A 16,347-nucleotide genomic window follows, 5' to 3' on the forward strand; every position below is an offset into this window, starting at 1 on the left:
CAAAAGGGAATAAATAAATAAATAAATACTTTTTTAAAAGGGAGAAGAAAGAGAGAGAGGAAAGAAGGGAGGAAGAGAGGAAAGAAGGAAGGAAGGAAGGGAGGAAAAAAGGAAGGATGGATGGATGAATGAAATTGGGTTTTGGAGACCAGAGATATCATCTACATACATATCTTTCCCTCCTCTGTCAATTTCTTTCTGTCTTATCAAAACAAATAAACCAAAAAACAGTGAAGTAGTGCTATAGGCATCTCTGTTTCTCTCTCCTTCTCTCTTCCCCTCTCAATTTCTCTCTGTCCCTGTCAACAAAAGAATAAAGTAAAAGAGAGAGGGGGAAGCCAGAGCCCCGCTTTTACACATGTGGTGCTGTCCACCCTGTAGATGATGAGCTATCTGAGCACAACCAAGCTAAGTGACAGTCACCCAACTTGGGTTGGCAGAATGGTATTGAATAAATACTGTTGATCCAGGGTCTGAACCCAGATCAGTTAGACTCGGATCAGTGTGCCAAGTTGCTTCTCCCAGAAGATGGAGAGAGGAGAGGATAGACACCTACAGACAGTGTTTCACTGCTTGTGAAGTGAACCCCCCCACATCCCCCCCCCCCGTAGGTAGGGAGCCAGAAGCTTAGGGCTGTAGGAAAACACACACACACACACACACACACACACACACACACACACACACACACACACACCCAAGTCTCACTGAGGACCGGGGGTGACGACCTTGGTTTCACCTTGGGGGATAACAGCAGCAGAGTGACAAGGCTCCTGGGCACCTGAGACTCCTTATCACTCTGATTTCTGTCTCCCTCAGGAAATGGACCCTTAGTGTCGGGGAACCCCCAAATCTAGGACCCACAGCAGGAAAGGGTGTGTTTGGGCATAGAACTAAGAGCTTGTGATGGAGAGAGGAGAGGATAGACACCTACAGACAGTGTTTCACTGCTTGTGAAGTGAACCCCCCCACATCCCCCCCCCCCTGTAGGTAGGGAGCCAGGGGCTTGAACCGGGATCCTTGTGCTTCTTGTTATGTGCGCTTAACCTGATGCATCACTGCTGACCCCCCTGCTTCACTATCTGTGAAGCTTCCCTCCTGCAGATAGGGGCGGGGGTTGGGGGGTTAAACCTGAGTTCTTGTGTCTGGTCATGTGAGCGCTCTACTGGATGAGCCACAGCCTGACCTCTCTCCTTCTCTCCCTCTCTGTGTCTCAATAAGCAGCTGTTATTTGGTAAGTGGTATTGCTGTGGGCTGAAGAATGGACTTGGGTGGTCTGGGAGGTGGTGCAGTGGATAAAGCACTGGACTTTCAAGAATCGAAGTCCTGAGTTCAATCCCCAGAAGCACATGTACCAAAATGTCTAATTCTTTCTCTCCTCCTATCTTTCTCATTAATAAATAAAAATTTTAAAAAGAATGGGGGCTGGGTGGTGGCACATCTGGTTGAGCACATGTTATAATGTGCAAGGACTTGGGTTCAAGCTCCGGGTCCCCACCTGCAAGGGGGAAGCTTCATGAGTGGTGGAGCAGTGCTTCAGGTGCCTCTGTCTTTCTCCCTCCCTATCACCTCCTTCCCTCTTTATTTCTGCCTGTCTCTAGCCAATAAATTGAGATAATTAAAATTTTTAAATGGGCTTTGTTGTTGGGTGTTGGCTAGGTCAAGTTCTAGAATAAAGCCTGTGGTTGCCAGAATGCAGCTCAGTCCCTTGTTCCACGGAGGTGAAGATGGGGAGAGAAACTGAGATTGCTCAAAGGACCCTGGGGGCTTCTGCTACCACACCAGCCTTCCTGCTGAGCTTGTTATGTAAAACCAGCAGCCTCCGTGAAGCTGACACCAGTCTCTTTATCTACCAATGTCAGCCCACCCCCACCCCCCAGTGTGATAATGACTCAAAAGCCCTAGTAAAGAGCCTGTATAAAGAGGGCTGGTGAAATAGCTCACCTGCATAGTGCACTGCTCTGCCATATGAGACCCAGGTTTGAGCCTGGCCCCTACAACACTCGAGAAAGCTTTGGTGCTGTGGTCTCTTTCACTCTCTGCCTCTCTGTCTCTATCTTTTAAACATAGAGCCCCTACAACACTCGAGAAAGCTTTGGTGCTGTGGTCTCTTTCACTCTCTGCCTCTCTGTCTCTATCTTTTAAACATAGAGCCCCTACAACACTCGAGAAAGCTTTGGTGCTGTGGTCTCTTTCACTCTCTGCCTCTCTGTCTCTATCTTTTAAACATAGAGTATGTGGACAAATACATCACAATGATGACTTCTGGCATTGTGTCACCACCCCACAGCCTCATGGGACTTACTCTGGCATCCAGAGTGGGTAGATGGGGGTCCCGCCTAAGACAGTATCCACCATCAGTACTAGGTCTCTGTGCAGAGCACCCCTGCCTGCTGTCTCCACTGTGGATCTTGAGTTATAGATCTCAGGAAAGGAGGGGGAACTCAGCAGTGAAGCCCCTACCCCACCCCAAGTCTCCTGCATCAAATGCTTCCTCCCCGTCTGTATCCTGGTGATTCCAGCAAAGCACCAGCCACAGTGGGAGCAGCAGCAGGTGGGGTGCAGCACCCTGGAACTTCACCCACCCTGCCCCCTTCCCCAGCTGCTGCCTTCCTTTGTCTCTTTCATCTCCAAAGGTGTTGCCATAGCAACCATTGTCACAGAAGAGGCGACTGGTGTTACCCGTCTTTGCAAAAGCAAGTCAGACCAATCTAGGGGAAAGGGACCAACCCAAATTCCCTCACTTTTTCTGCCGCAAGTGGGAAGAGGAGGCCTTTAGCAAGAGTTATCCAGAGCAGCTGTGGACTGGAAAGACCTGGACCACACCCCAGCATGTGTGTGACAGCTGACTGGCAGGCAGATGAGGACATGTTCCAGACCCTCTGCAATGTCATAATTGCCTCCTTCACACCCTGCCCCCCCACCCCCACCCCCCCATACACACACATTCTTTCTGACACAGGAGCCAACCTGAGAGAAACAGGCTGTGACTATCCAGTGTCACAATCCTGCCCCTTCTTCGGGGCACAGGTGTGAGGGTTGAAATGGGTACAGGAGGGAGTCGGGTGGTAGTGCAGCAGGTTAAGCGTATGTGGCGCAAAGCACAAGGACTGGCGTAAGGATCCCGGTTCAAGCCCCTGGCTCCCCACCTGCAGGGGAGTCACTTCATAGGCGTTGAAGCAGGTCTGCAGGTGTCTGTCTTTCCCCCTCTCTGTCTTCCCTTCTTCTCTCCATTTCTCTCTGTCCTGCCTAACGATGACATCAATAACAACAACAATAACTACAACAATGAAAAAACGAAAAGGGAAAATAAATATTTTTTAAAAATTAAAAGAAATGGGTACAGGCATAATCAAGGGAAAAATGGGTACAGGTATAATCAAGAAATTGCTGGCATAATCCAGAGATCAACCTGGATGGTATTCAGGCATCAGAACAATAGAAGGGTTCAAAATTAACCAGACCTAGAGTAGGAATAATGCTAACTTTCTGCTTCTGTAAACCCTGCTGCTTTCAGTAAGGTAGGATGTTTGTTTCTGGGAAAACAGGATGTTTCTGTACCAAGATGTGGTGCAAACCTAAAAGCCCCCCAGTCATTAGATTTCAGGTAAACAAGCCAAGTCCCGGAAACTGTGCAAAATATTGTATGTAATCAATGCTGGCATATGCTGCAAAAAGTATAAAAGATGCTTGTGACTGTGCTTAGGCGTTCAGTCCTTGGGGAGCTCCTATGTGGTGAGTCTTCCTTGGGCTGGACCCTCAGCAGAGTAGGCTTAAATAAAATTCATATTCAATCACCTGACGTGGTGTGGAGTATTGTGATTTCTGTGTGGAGAATTCTATCCCATTACACAGGAACAATGACACAAGCTCTTAGTTCTATGCCCAAACACACCCTTTCCTGCTGTGGGTCCTAGATTTGGGGGTTCCCCGACACTAAGGGTCCATTTCCTGAGGGAGACAGAAATCAGAGTGATAAGGAGTCTCAGGTGCCCAGGAGCCTTGTCACTCTGCTGCTGTTATCCCCCAAGGTGAAACCAAGGTCGTCACCCCAGGTCCTCAGTGAGACTTGGGGGTGGGTGGGTGAAGGCAGAGGGCCCCTTGTAAGCCTAACTGAAATGGTTTCAGTTTGGCCCTGCAACTCCATCCCTCACAAGGTCACATGTTCAAGGTCACCCGAAGGAAAGCACTGGGAATCCTCACTTTCCAGGCCACTCCTCACCCAATGGGCTGGAACCAGAATCCCTCTGTATCAGCCACCCACCCACACCCCCAGACAGTACAGGGATATCTAAGCACCCCAGTGCCCCCCCCTTCTGGAACAGCTGTCCCAGCACGAAGGCAGAGGCAGGACTCCCAGCCACACAGGCTCAAGGCTTGAGGTGAGTCAGCAGCCCTCCTGGCTAGGGCTGCCACAATTTAATGAGCAGTTATTTCTTTCTTTCCTCATAGCCTGGAGCTGTGCCCAGCCTCCCCCCCATGCCCCTCCTCCAGGACTGGGAGAGAGAGAGAGAGAGGAGTGCCAGAGTCTCCCAGATTACTATAATCTTCAATATGCAGCCTACACAGGGCACAAATGCCCCAACATAAATAGCTGAGTTCCCCCCCCACCACCACCACACACACACACACACACACACACACACACACACACACACACACACACTTCCCATGGCGCTGCACTCAGCTGGAGGATTCATGTGGGAGGAAGGTAGCTCCAAGAACACAAGAACTGCCAGCAATCACCACCTCTTTGTGGGGAGAGGGGAAGGGGGAGAGCACCCAGATCCATCTCTGGAGTCAGTGCAATGAAGGAGGATGCCTTTTTGGAATAGAACTAAAATATGCCTACTAGCTATCTACAAAACGGAGACCCTCCCCAACTCTTATCTGCACTATTCCAGCTTTTAGGTTCATGATCAGTCAACAACTTGTTTGGCTTTGTATGTTAACTCTCTTTTCAGCCACCAGGTTCCAGTTTCCAGATGCTACCATGATGCCAACCAGCCTTTCCTGGACAGACAACCCCACCAATGTGTCCTGGAGCCCCGCTTCCCCAGAACCCCCCCCCCCCACTAGGGAAAGAGAGAGAACAGGCTGGGAGTATGAATCGACCTGTCAACACCCATGTTCAGCGGGGAAGCAATTACAGAAGACAGACCTTCAACCTTCTGCATCCCACAATGACCCTGGGTCCATACTCCCAGTGGGATAAACAGGAAAGCTATGGGGGAGGGGATAAGATGCAGAGTTCTGATGGTGGGAATTGTGTGGAGTTGTACCCCTCTTATCCTATGGTTTTGTCAATGTTTCCTTTTTATAAAAAAAAATGTGTTGTAAAAAAAAAGGAGAAAGTGACAGACTGGTTAACAGACATCTGCAAGGTGGTCTGCAACTAATCAGGAGGTAGCACAACTATGAAGCAAGGTCAAAGTCTGATATGGAGCACAACACATGTAAGAATGCTATTCAGGGGAGTGAGGCAGTACTGCAGCAGGTTAAGCACAGGTGGTGCAAAGCGCAACGATCCGGCATAAGGATCCTGGTTCAAGCCCCCAGCTCCCCACCTGCAGGGGAGTTGCTTCACAAGTGGTAAAGCAGGTCTGCAGATGTCTCTTTCTTTCCCCCTCTCTGTCTTCCCCTCCTCTCTCCATTTCTCTCTGTCCTATCCAATAATGATGACATCAATAACTACAACAATAAAGCAACAAAGGCAACAAAAGAGAAAATAAAAAAATATTTTTAAAAAAGAATGCTAGTCAGGTTCTCTCTCTCTCTCTCTCTCTCTCTCTCTCTCTCTCTCTCTCCCTCCCTGCCTCCCTCCCTCCCTCTTTCTGATAAACATATTTAAAAGACTTAAGAAGGGTTGGGGAGAAGCATAATGGTTCTACAAAATGACTTTCATGCCTGACGCTTTGAGGTCCAGGTACAATCCCCAGCATCACTAGCAGCCAGAGCTGAGCAGTACTCTGGTAAAAATAAATAATTTTTTAAAAAGTGGCTTGGGATTTCCTTCTGGAGCAAGTCAGGGTTTTGTTTTGTCCCTATTCACTCACCTCCTCCCCAGCACTTTTGATTTTAAATCTTTTAAGATTTATTTGTTTATTCTCATGAGAAAAGGACCAGAGCACTGCTCAACTCTGGCAGCACTAAACTTTGTTTGCTATGCAGTACTTGGGATCAAGCCCAGGCCCCCATGTATGCAAGTCCTGAGTTCCACTTCTGAGCTATCTCCTTGGCTACTGCTCCATTTTAAAAATGACTAGGCACCTTTGGAAGGTACTTATCCTGCCTAGTACTCTACCAAAACATACTTAGTTGGGAGAGGAGATAGCACAATGATGATACAAAAGATTTGCATGTCTGAAGCTCTGAAGTCCCAGGTACAATCCCCAGCACTACTTTAAGCCAGAGCTGAGCAGTGCTAAGAAAAAAAAAAAAAAAAAAGAAAAGAAAAAAAAAAAAACCAAGGCAGGAGTAGATAGCATAATGTTTATGCAAAGAGACTCTCCTGCCTGAGGCTCCAGAAGTCCCAGGTTCAATCTCCCACACTACCATAAACAAGAGCTAGTTAAAATAATAATAAATAGGGAGTCGGGCTGTAGTGCAGCAGGTTAAGCGCAGGTGGCACAAAGCACAAGGACCGGCATAAGGATCCCGGTTTGAACCCCGGCTCCCCACCTGCAGGGGAGTTCCTTCACAGGCGGTGAAGCAGGTCTGCAGGTGTCTATCTTTCTCTCCTCCTCTCTGTCTTCCCCTCCTCTCTCCATTTCTCTCTGTCCTATCCAACAACGACTACAACAATAAAGCAACAAGGGCAACAAAAGGGAATAAATAAATAAAATAAATATTTTAAAAATAATAATAATAAATAATTTTAAATACCCATTTTACTGTTGACTATATATAAAACATTAATCCCCAATAATAGAGGGGAAAAAATACCCTGTTGATGAAGGTCACCCTATATTGGTCTGTCCAATGTGCCACTTCCCAGACCACCCCATATTGGTCTCTCTATATATCTTATTCAGCATTTATTAAATCATACCACTTAGATCACCTATGTAAAGGATGTGTAAGCAAAATACATATACTATATATATATATTTTTTTTCTTTTCTTTTACCAAGAGAACTATCTCAAGGGCTTGGTGTCTGCATGACTCCACCATTCCCAGTTGTCTTTTTTCCCCTTGAATTTAGATTGAAGGTGAAAGACAGATGGGGGTTATCACTGTAGCACTCTTCCACTGCCCATGAAGCTTCCCTCCTACAGGCACTTATAGGTAGTGGCCAGGCCCTTGTATATGGTAATGTGTGCTCTATTGGGTGAGCCACCTGCCAGCCCCACCCATGAAATATATTTCTTAAAAAGTGCAAGGAACGGGGATTGGGCAGTGGTGCAGTGGGTTAAGCACATGTGGTGCAAAGTGCAAGGACTGGCGCAAGGGCCGGTGTAAGGATCCCGGTTCGAGCCCCCGGCTCCCCACCTGCAGGGGAGTCACTTCACAGGCGGTGAAGCAGGTCTGTAGGTGTCTATCTTTCTCTCCCCATCTCTGTCTTCCCCTCTTCTCTCCACTTCTCTCTGTCCTATCTAACAACGACGACATCAGTAACAACAACTATAGTAATTACAACAACAATAAAAAACAAGAGCAACAAAAGGAAAAATAAATAAATATTTTTTTTAAAAAAAGAAAGTTATTTTGGGTGGTCTGGGAGGTGGTGCAGTGGATAAAACATTGGATTCTCAACCATGAGGTCCCGAGTTCGATCCCCAGCAGCACATGTACCACAGTGATGTCTGGTTCTTTCTCTCCTCCTGTCTTTCTCATGAATAAATAAATAAATTCTTTAAAAGAAAGAAAGTTATTTTGGGGGCCAGGCGGTGGCACACCTGGTTAAGCACACACATTACAGTGCACAAGGACCCAGGTTCAAGCCCCTGGTCCCCCACCTGCTGGGGGAAAGCTTCATAAGTGGTGCAGCAATGCTGCAGGTTTCTCCCTATCTCTCTCCCTCTCTATCTCTCCCTTTCCTGTCAATTTCTCTCTGTCTGTATTCAATAATAAATAAATAAGAATATTAAAAAATAGAAAATATGCTGGAAAATTATTTTTTTTTTAAGTTATTGTGGGGGCCAGACAGTAGCACACCTGGTTAAGCACACACATTACAGTGTACAATGACCCAGGTTCAAGCCCCTGGTCCCCACCTGCAGCAGGAAAGCTTCACAAGTGGTGAAGCAGGATTGCAGGTGTCTCTCTGTCTCTTTCCCTCTCTATATCCCCTGCCTTCTCAATTTCTGTCTCTACCCAATAATAAATAAATAATTCTATAAAAGTGAAAAAGACAAATCTGACTTTGGACGCTGTTCTAAAAAAAAAAAAAAGAAAGTCTGTTATGTGCTCTAGTCTGGGGACTAGTACTGTGTAACTTAGATTAATTTTGGCCTCAGTTTCCTTATCTGTAAAATGGGTAAGATTAGATCAGATCGGGAGTCGGGTGGTAGCGCAGCGCGTTAAGTACGCGTGGCGCCAAGTACAAGGACCAGTGTAAGGATCCTGATTCGAGCCACCGGCTCCCCACTTGCATGGGAGTTGCTTCACAGGTGGTGAAGCAGGTCTGCAGGTGTCTATCTTTCTCTCGCCCTCTGTCTTCCTTTCCTCTTCCCATTTCTCTTTGTCCTATCTAACAATGATGACATCAACAACAACAACAATAACTACAACAGCAATGAAAAACAAGAGCAACAAAAGGGAAAATAAATAAATATAAAACATTTTTTTAAAGATTAGATCAGATCATCTAAAGGGATTCTTCATAAATCCTACCACTAAATGATATATTACTTGAGATTTTCATCTATGAACAAGATACCTATATTCCCATCTTGAAGAATGTGTGTAAAACAAACTGTGTTTTTTTCTTTTCAAGGTAAAATAGACCAATGGGCATCCCAGGAGGATGGATCAGTGGGCGAAGCAAAGGATTTGCATACCTGAAGCCCTGGGCTGTCCTGGGCAGTGCTCTGTCCTCTCTGTCTTCCTTCCTCCTTCCTTTTTCTATTTTTTTTTTTTAATGAAAGAGATATAGAGGGGTCAGGTGATGGCATACCTGATTGAGCACACAGGACCCGGTTCAAGCCTCCAGTCCCCACCTGCAGGGGAAAAGCTTTGCGAGTGGTGAAACAGTGCTAGAGGTGTCTCTCTATCACCCCTTCCCTCTTGATTTCTGGCTATTCCTATCCAATACATAAAGATAATAAAATTTAAAAAATAATAAGAGAATGGGTGGGGGTAGATAGCATAATGGTCATGCAAAGAGACTCTCAGTGCCTGAGACTTGAGTCCCAGGCTCAATCCACTACACCACTGTAAGTCAGAGCTGAGCAATGTTCTGGTTGAGAGAGAGACAGAGAAACTAGAGCACTGCTCAGCTCTGGCTTATGGTGGTGCTATGGATTGAACCTGGGACTTCAGAACCTCAGGCATAAAAGTGTCTTGCAGAACCATTATGCTGTCTCCTCAGCCTTCTGCCTTTATATCTTATTCAATAAATATTTTTATAAAATATCACCACTGAGTACTGGTAGTTCACTTGCATAGTGTGCTACTTTGCCACGTGAAAAGTACAGCTCAGGTTTAAGCCTGGCCCCCACCATATTAGAGGAAGTTTTGGTGCTGTGGTCCCTTTCTCCTTTTCTCCCTTTCTCTCTGTCTCTATAGGAAGGAAGAAAAGAAGGGAGGGAGGGAGAAAGAAAGAAAAGACAGGGTGGTAGTGCATCTACACAGTAGAGTACATCCATTACCTGTGCAAGGCCCCTAGTTCAATCCCCAGTCCCTACCTGAAAGAGAAAGCTTCCTAAAAGATGAAGCGGTGGGAGTCGGGTGGTAGCACAGCGGGTTAAGTGCAGGTGACACAAAGCAAGGGCCTCCGTAAGGATCTTGGTTTGAGGCCCCGGCTCTCCACCTGCAGGGGAGTTGCTTCACAGGCAGTGAAGCAGGTCTGCAGGTGTCTATCTTTCTCTCCCCCCTCTGTCTTCCCTGCCTCTCTCCATCTCTCTCTGTCCTAGCCAACAACAATGACATCAATAATAACTACAACAATAAAACAACAAGGGCAACAAAAGGGAATAAATAAATATTTTAAAAGATGAAGCAGTGCTGGGACTGGGTGGTGGTGCACCTGGTTGAGCGCATATGTTACAGTGTGCAAGGACCTGGGTTCGAGCCCCTGGTCCACACCTGCAAGGGGGAAGTTTTGAGAGTGGTGAAGCAGGGCTGCAGGTGCCTCTCTGTCCCTCTCCCTTCCTATTACCCCCTTCCCTCTTAATTTCCGGCTGTCTCTATCCAATAAATAAAGATTTAAAAAAAGAAAGAAAGAAAGATGAAGCAGTGCTATAGGCGTCTCTCTTTATCTCTCTAACCCTTCTGAAAATATTTTTATTTATTTATTATTGGACAGTGACAGAGAAATTGAAAGTCAAGGGAGTCGGGTGGTGGCGCAGCGGGTTAAGCGCACATGGCGCAAATCGCAAGGACCTGCATAAGGATCCCAGTTCGAGCCCCCGGTTCCCCACCTGCAGGGGTATCACTTCACAAGCAGGGAATCGCTTCACAAGCGGTGAAGCAGGTCTGCAGGTGTCTGTCTTTCTCTCCCCCTCTCTGTCTTCCCCCTCCTCTCTCCATTTCTCCCTGTCCTATCCAACAACAACGACATTAATAACCACAACAATGTTAAACAACAAGGGCAACAAAAGGGAAAATAAATAAATAAATATTTTTTTAAAAAAAGAAATTGAAAGTCAAAGTGGGAAATAGAGATGGAAAGAGACACTTGGCAGCCCTGTGAGCTTAACCCACTGTGCTACCGACCAACCTCCTCCTTGCTAATTTTTATTAGATGGGACAGAGAAATTGAGAGAGGACAGGGAGATAGAGGGAGAGAAAGACAGATACTTGCAGAGCTGCTTCACCACTCGTGAAGCGGACCGGACCCCCTGAAGGTGGGAGTGGGGACTTGAACTCAAATCCTTGCACTTGGTAGTATGTGTACTTAACCGGGTGTCCCACAGCTTGGCCCCCAGTTTCTCACTTTCTCTATCCAAAAATAAATAACTATAGAAAATGAAGGAAAGGGGGGTCAGGCGGTAGCGCAGCCGGTTAAGCACACATGGCTCAAAACGCAAGGATTGGAGTAGGGACCCCGGTTCAAGCCCCCAGCTCACCACCTGCAGGGGGGTCGCCTCACAGGCAGTGAGGCAGGTCTACAGGTGTAGATCTTTCTCTCCCCTTCTCTGTCTTCCCCTCCTCTCTCCATTTCTCTCTGTTCTATCCAACAACAATGACATCAAGAACAATAACAACCACAACAACAATAAGAAAAAAGAAAATGAAGGAAAGAAGGAAGAAATACCGGAAAAAGAAAAAAAAACCCATGGCCAGTTATTTGGAGCTTTATGGAAAAAAAATGGGGGTCAGAACATTGAAGCCATTCTCCTCCCCCCCCCCCACTCCACATGACAGAAAGTCAGAGAGAAGTAGAGAGAGAAAGAGAGGGCAGACACCTGCAGCACTGCTCAACCACTTATGAAGCTTCCTCCCTTGCAAGTGAGGGCTGGGGGCTTGAACTCAGATCCTGGTGTATGGTAACCTACTGGGTGAGCCAACAGCCTTGGGTGTCGTTCCAGTCACTCCTAATGAGACTAATCACTGATCTGTTGTTTTTCTAGTCTCTAGACAAAGGGGGCTAGGGAGGGAATTACATTACATGCCAACAGCTCCTGTTCACCCAGCACTCCTACTTTGCCCCAATGATAGCTGGGTGCAGGGAAGTTACTAAAGTCTCAGGCAGGCAGGCAGTGAGACCTGGTGGATTATTCCTGCTAGAGACAATGAACAGGAACTCAGAGGCACCCCTGCAGCTCTCTGGAACTCCCTGCTAGGGTGACACTCTGCTGCAGTGCTGAATGATAGCAGAGAGCCACCAAAGCTTCCCCAGTCACCCCACCAGACAGGGCACTGCCTTGGACACTCCTCCCGGGTCTTTATTCTCAGTGCAAACGAAGAACTCTTAGAAATCCAAATCCCTCAGAATGTATCCAGAGACTTCACGTGTGGAATGACAACCCTTCAGCTTCATTACTCGGGTGAGACCTTTCCTTTAATAGTACACTCTAATTTCATCTCAGGTAGTTCACTTTCTAACAAAGTCCCATAACCTAGATATACAACAGTTTCTGTGAGAGAGAGCTTATGTGCACACATATCCATAAACTACTGCAGAATATATACCTGAAAGCAGAAGTACACTAGAGTTCGCAGTGAGTACCTCCCTAACACTTCCTCTCCACTATTCCAAGCTTGGGATCCATGATTGCTCAACAAATTGTTTGGCTTCATATGTTAACTCTCTTTTCAATCACCAGGTTCCAGATGCCACCAGAATGCTGGCTAGGCTTCCCTGGATTGAAGACCCCACCAATATGTCCTGGAGCTCAGCTTCCCCAGAGTCACACCCTACTAGGGAAAGAGAGAGGCAGACTGGGGGTATGGACCGACCAGTCAACGCCCATGTTCAGCGGGGAAGCAATTACAGAAGCCAGACCTTCTACCTTCTGCAACCCTCAACGACCCTGGGTCCATGCTCCCAGAGGGATAGAGAATGGGAAAGCTACCATGGGAGGGGGTGGGTTATGGGGATTGGGTGTTGGGAATTGTGTGGAGTTGTACCCCTCCTACCCTATGGTTTTGTTAATTAATAAAAAAAATAAAAAAAAAAAAAAAAAGAAATCCAAATCCCGGGGGTCGGGCTAAGCACACCCACATGGCACAAAGCGCAAGGTCCCACGTAAGGATACTGGTTCAAACCCTGGCTCCCCACCTACAGGGGAGTCGCTTCACAGGCAGTGAAGCAGGTCTGCAGGTCTTTCTGTCTGTCTTTCTCTTCCCCTCTCTGTCTTCCCTTCTTCTCTCCATTTCTCTCTGTCCTATCCAACAACGAACGACATCAACAGTAACAGTAATAACCACAACAAGGCTACAACAACAAGGGCAACAAAAGGGGGGAAAATGGCCTCTAGGAGCAGTAGATTCTTGGTGCAGGCACTGAGCCCCAGCAATAACCCTGGAGGCAAAATAAATAAATAAAATAAAAAAGAAATCCGAATCCCTTCCTTGTGTGTAATTTCCCCAAAGCAAGAACAGAAATAAGGGGGAGGGGTTTGTGGGTGTGTGTGTGTGTGTGTGTGTGTGTGCGCGCGCCCGCCCGGAGTGAGCTACTGCTTATATAAGATCAGAGTACATGGGCTTTCCTGGGCCAGGTACTTCAATCTGCAAAAGGAGGACCCCATCCCCCCCGACCAGGCACTTTTAAGTCTCCCCTGAGTGCATTGGGCAACACTTCCGATTCTTATCATAGCTCTTCCAGGAGGAAGAAAACAGGCTGGGTCCAGGCCTCTGTGGGGTGAGACCCAGACCCTTTGGGGATTGGCTCCGGAGACAGCTGGTCTCCGTGTATACCCAGGTGGCTGCTCGAGGTTGTACTAATACTCCTCCTGGGCTGATGTGGCAAGGCAGCAGTTTGGGCTAAATTGCTACTTAGACAAAGCTCCCTCTGACAGCTTGGGAGTGGCCCCCTGACAGCTAACTGGGCCCCCCAAAAGGGCTCCCAATCCCCCCTCCCTGGGGACAAGTCAGTCAAGTTAAACTACTAACTCAAGATTCAACTGCCCCACAAGACAAACACAGACTTAAAGTGAAAGGATGGAAAACTATCATTCAAGCCAATGGCCCACAAAAAAGGGCAGGAACAGCTATTCTCATATCTGACATGATAGACTTTAAAATACATAAGATTAAAAAAGATAGGAATGGACACTACTTAATGCTCAGAGGATCAGTCAATCAAGAGGACTTAACAATTATTAATATCTATGCACCCAATGAGAAGCCATCTAAATACATCAAACTTCTACTGAAAGAGCTACAGCAATATATTAACAGTAACACAATCATAGTAGGGGACTTCAACACCCCACTATCTCAACTTGACAGATCATCCAGGAAGAAAATCAGTAAAGACATAAGGGAGCTAAATGAAGAGATAGATAACCTAGAACTATTGGACATTTTCAGAGTCATTCAGAGCAAGTTGTGGTATATATACACAATGGAATACTACTCAGCTGTAAAAAATGGTGACTTCACCGTTTTCAGCCGATCTTGGATGGACCTTGAAAAAATCATGTTGAGTGAAATAAGTCAGAAACAGAAGGATGAATATGGGATGATCTCACTCTCAGGCCGAAGTTGAAAAACAAGATTAGAAAAGAAAACACAAGTCGAACCTGAAATGGAATTGGAGTACTACACCAAAGTAAAAGACTCTGGGGTGGGTGGGTGGGTGGGGATAATACAGGTCCATGAAAAATGATGAATGAAATAGTGGGGGTTGTATTGCTAAATGGGAATCTGGGGAATGTTATGCATGTAAAAAATAAATAAATAAATAAATAAAAAATAAAGTGAAAAAAAAAAAAAGATTTAACTGCCCCTTCCAACCTGATTATTTTTCCTTGCCACAGAAATAGCTTTGTCACTCCACCCAGTGCCACCCTAGATGCCCGATGGGATAGGGGCAGCATAGATCTGTGTACTGCCCCTCTACCCCCAGGGGAAAAAAAAAACTCAGGACAACCATTCATCTCTATGTGGATGAAGAGCACAAACTCCCAGGAGGGGAAGCCTGGGTTACAAAGTTCAGCTTTAGCAGCACAAGAAAGGTTCTGAACTTGGACTTGGGACATGGAGGAGTCACTTTCCTTTGCTTTGGGGAGGGGGGAATGCCAAGCCCCTTATACTCACAAAAACCTGAGGGGTTGTGTGTGTCTCCCCCACCCCCAGTTCACAGGCAGCCCCCCCCCCCCCAGGATCTGCTGATTGTTCCGGGATGATCTTAGTGAACAATGGCAACCACAGTCCTTGGTATTAACTGGCTTCTAGGTGACAGCTTTGGATGGGAGGGAATAGAGTGTCTGTGGATGAAGGCTGTAGGGTCCTGCCTCTGATTTCCCTGAGGATTTGGGGGGCACCTCTCAAACAGAAGAAGAGAGAAGAAGAAAGAAAGAAAAAGAAAAAGAAAAAAAGGCGGGGAAGGGGAGCCTCCTCGGGAGGACTAAGAATAGCTAAAAGCTAACAGCAGGTTGAGCACCTACTCTGAGCCAGGTACTGTGCTAAGCCCTCTGTATACCTTACACCTCATTCATATGTATGGCAGTTCTCTCTACAAATTAGCCAGGGAAACACAGAAAGGTCTAGTCACCTGTTTAGAGCTGGGTTGTGACAGATCGGAGTAGCTGAATTGAACTCAGAACCTGGGGGATTCTCCCCTCCCCCCAGAAAGGGGTTGCAGAGAGCAAGCTTGTGATTCCCACCTACTTCACTTGCACAGGAAGCTCTTGTTTCTGGGTGCCTCCAAATTGGGAGGAGGAAACAGAACCAGCACTTTTCAAGCCTGCCTGCTCCAACCTCCACACACACAATATTGCTGGACTGGGTCTGCAGGTGAGCACCCCTATACCACCCGGACTCTAACCAAAGGACTCTGGTTGTCGCAGCACTATGGAGGTGGGAGGGTCTCTCTCTAGGCGCGTCTCTCCCGAGGCACATAAGGACTTGGGGGTGGGGGGGGTAACAGAGATGCTCTCTAAGTCGCGGGGCAAGCGGTCACGAGTGAGGGGTGGGGAGGGCTCCTCAGAGAGCCGGGGGGGGGGGGAGCCCTGAAGTCCCGAACTCCGCCCCCCCTGCCAAGTCTAGTGCTCCCACCCCAGGAGCTCCCTCCACACTAGGGGCAGGGTGAAAACCTTCCTCTCCCGCTGGTTCCCAGGAAGCCACCTGCTTCGGCCCTCGGGACCCCTGGCTCCTCACGCAGCCCTCACCTCGCTCATCTCGGCGGCTGACGGGGTGCAGCAGCTTCTGGCAAGGCAGGGCAGAGCGCAGGGGCAGCCCGCGTGGAGTCAGTGCTGCGAGCAAGCACCGGTACCTGGGCCGCACCACCCACTGCTCCTTCAGACCCTGTCCGGGTACAGCCGCTCCGTGCGCCGCAGGTCCGGCCTTTTATAGCCGGTTCAGCCCCGCCTCCACCCCGCCAATAGGAGAGAGGGCTTCCATAGAGTGACAGCCACCAGTAGCCAATGGGAGCAGGCCCCGAGGTCTGCTGCATTTCCAAACTAGGGAAGGCCGGTCCGGTAGGAGAGCGGGAAGGAGGGGGAGACCGTCGGGGGGTGAAAGCCGGCCAGACCGAACCGCCAAAGAGCACCCAGCTGGGGCTGGGAACCTCGAGG

At 47.7% G+C, this 16,347-nt stretch overlaps 1 protein-coding gene across 1 annotated transcript in view; it reads right to left on the bottom strand.

Annotated features, from left to right (window-relative positions):
* Window positions 1–16,119, bottom strand: part of PCP4L1 (Purkinje cell protein 4 like 1) — a 51,657-nt gene extending 35,538 nt beyond the window's left edge. The window contains exon 1 of the mRNA XM_016194438.2: window positions 15,943–16,119. Within this exon, the coding sequence (XP_016049924.1) occupies window positions 15,943–15,951 (9 nt within the window). The 5' untranslated portion in view covers window positions 15,952–16,119. The remainder of the gene's footprint in view (window positions 1–15,942) is intronic.
* Window positions 16,120–16,347: the final 228 nt, after the last annotated feature.

This window comes from Erinaceus europaeus, chromosome 9 (genome assembly GCF_950295315.1).
Source record: "Erinaceus europaeus chromosome 9, mEriEur2.1, whole genome shotgun sequence".
Classification (NCBI taxonomy): domain Eukaryota; kingdom Metazoa; phylum Chordata; class Mammalia; order Eulipotyphla; family Erinaceidae; genus Erinaceus; species Erinaceus europaeus.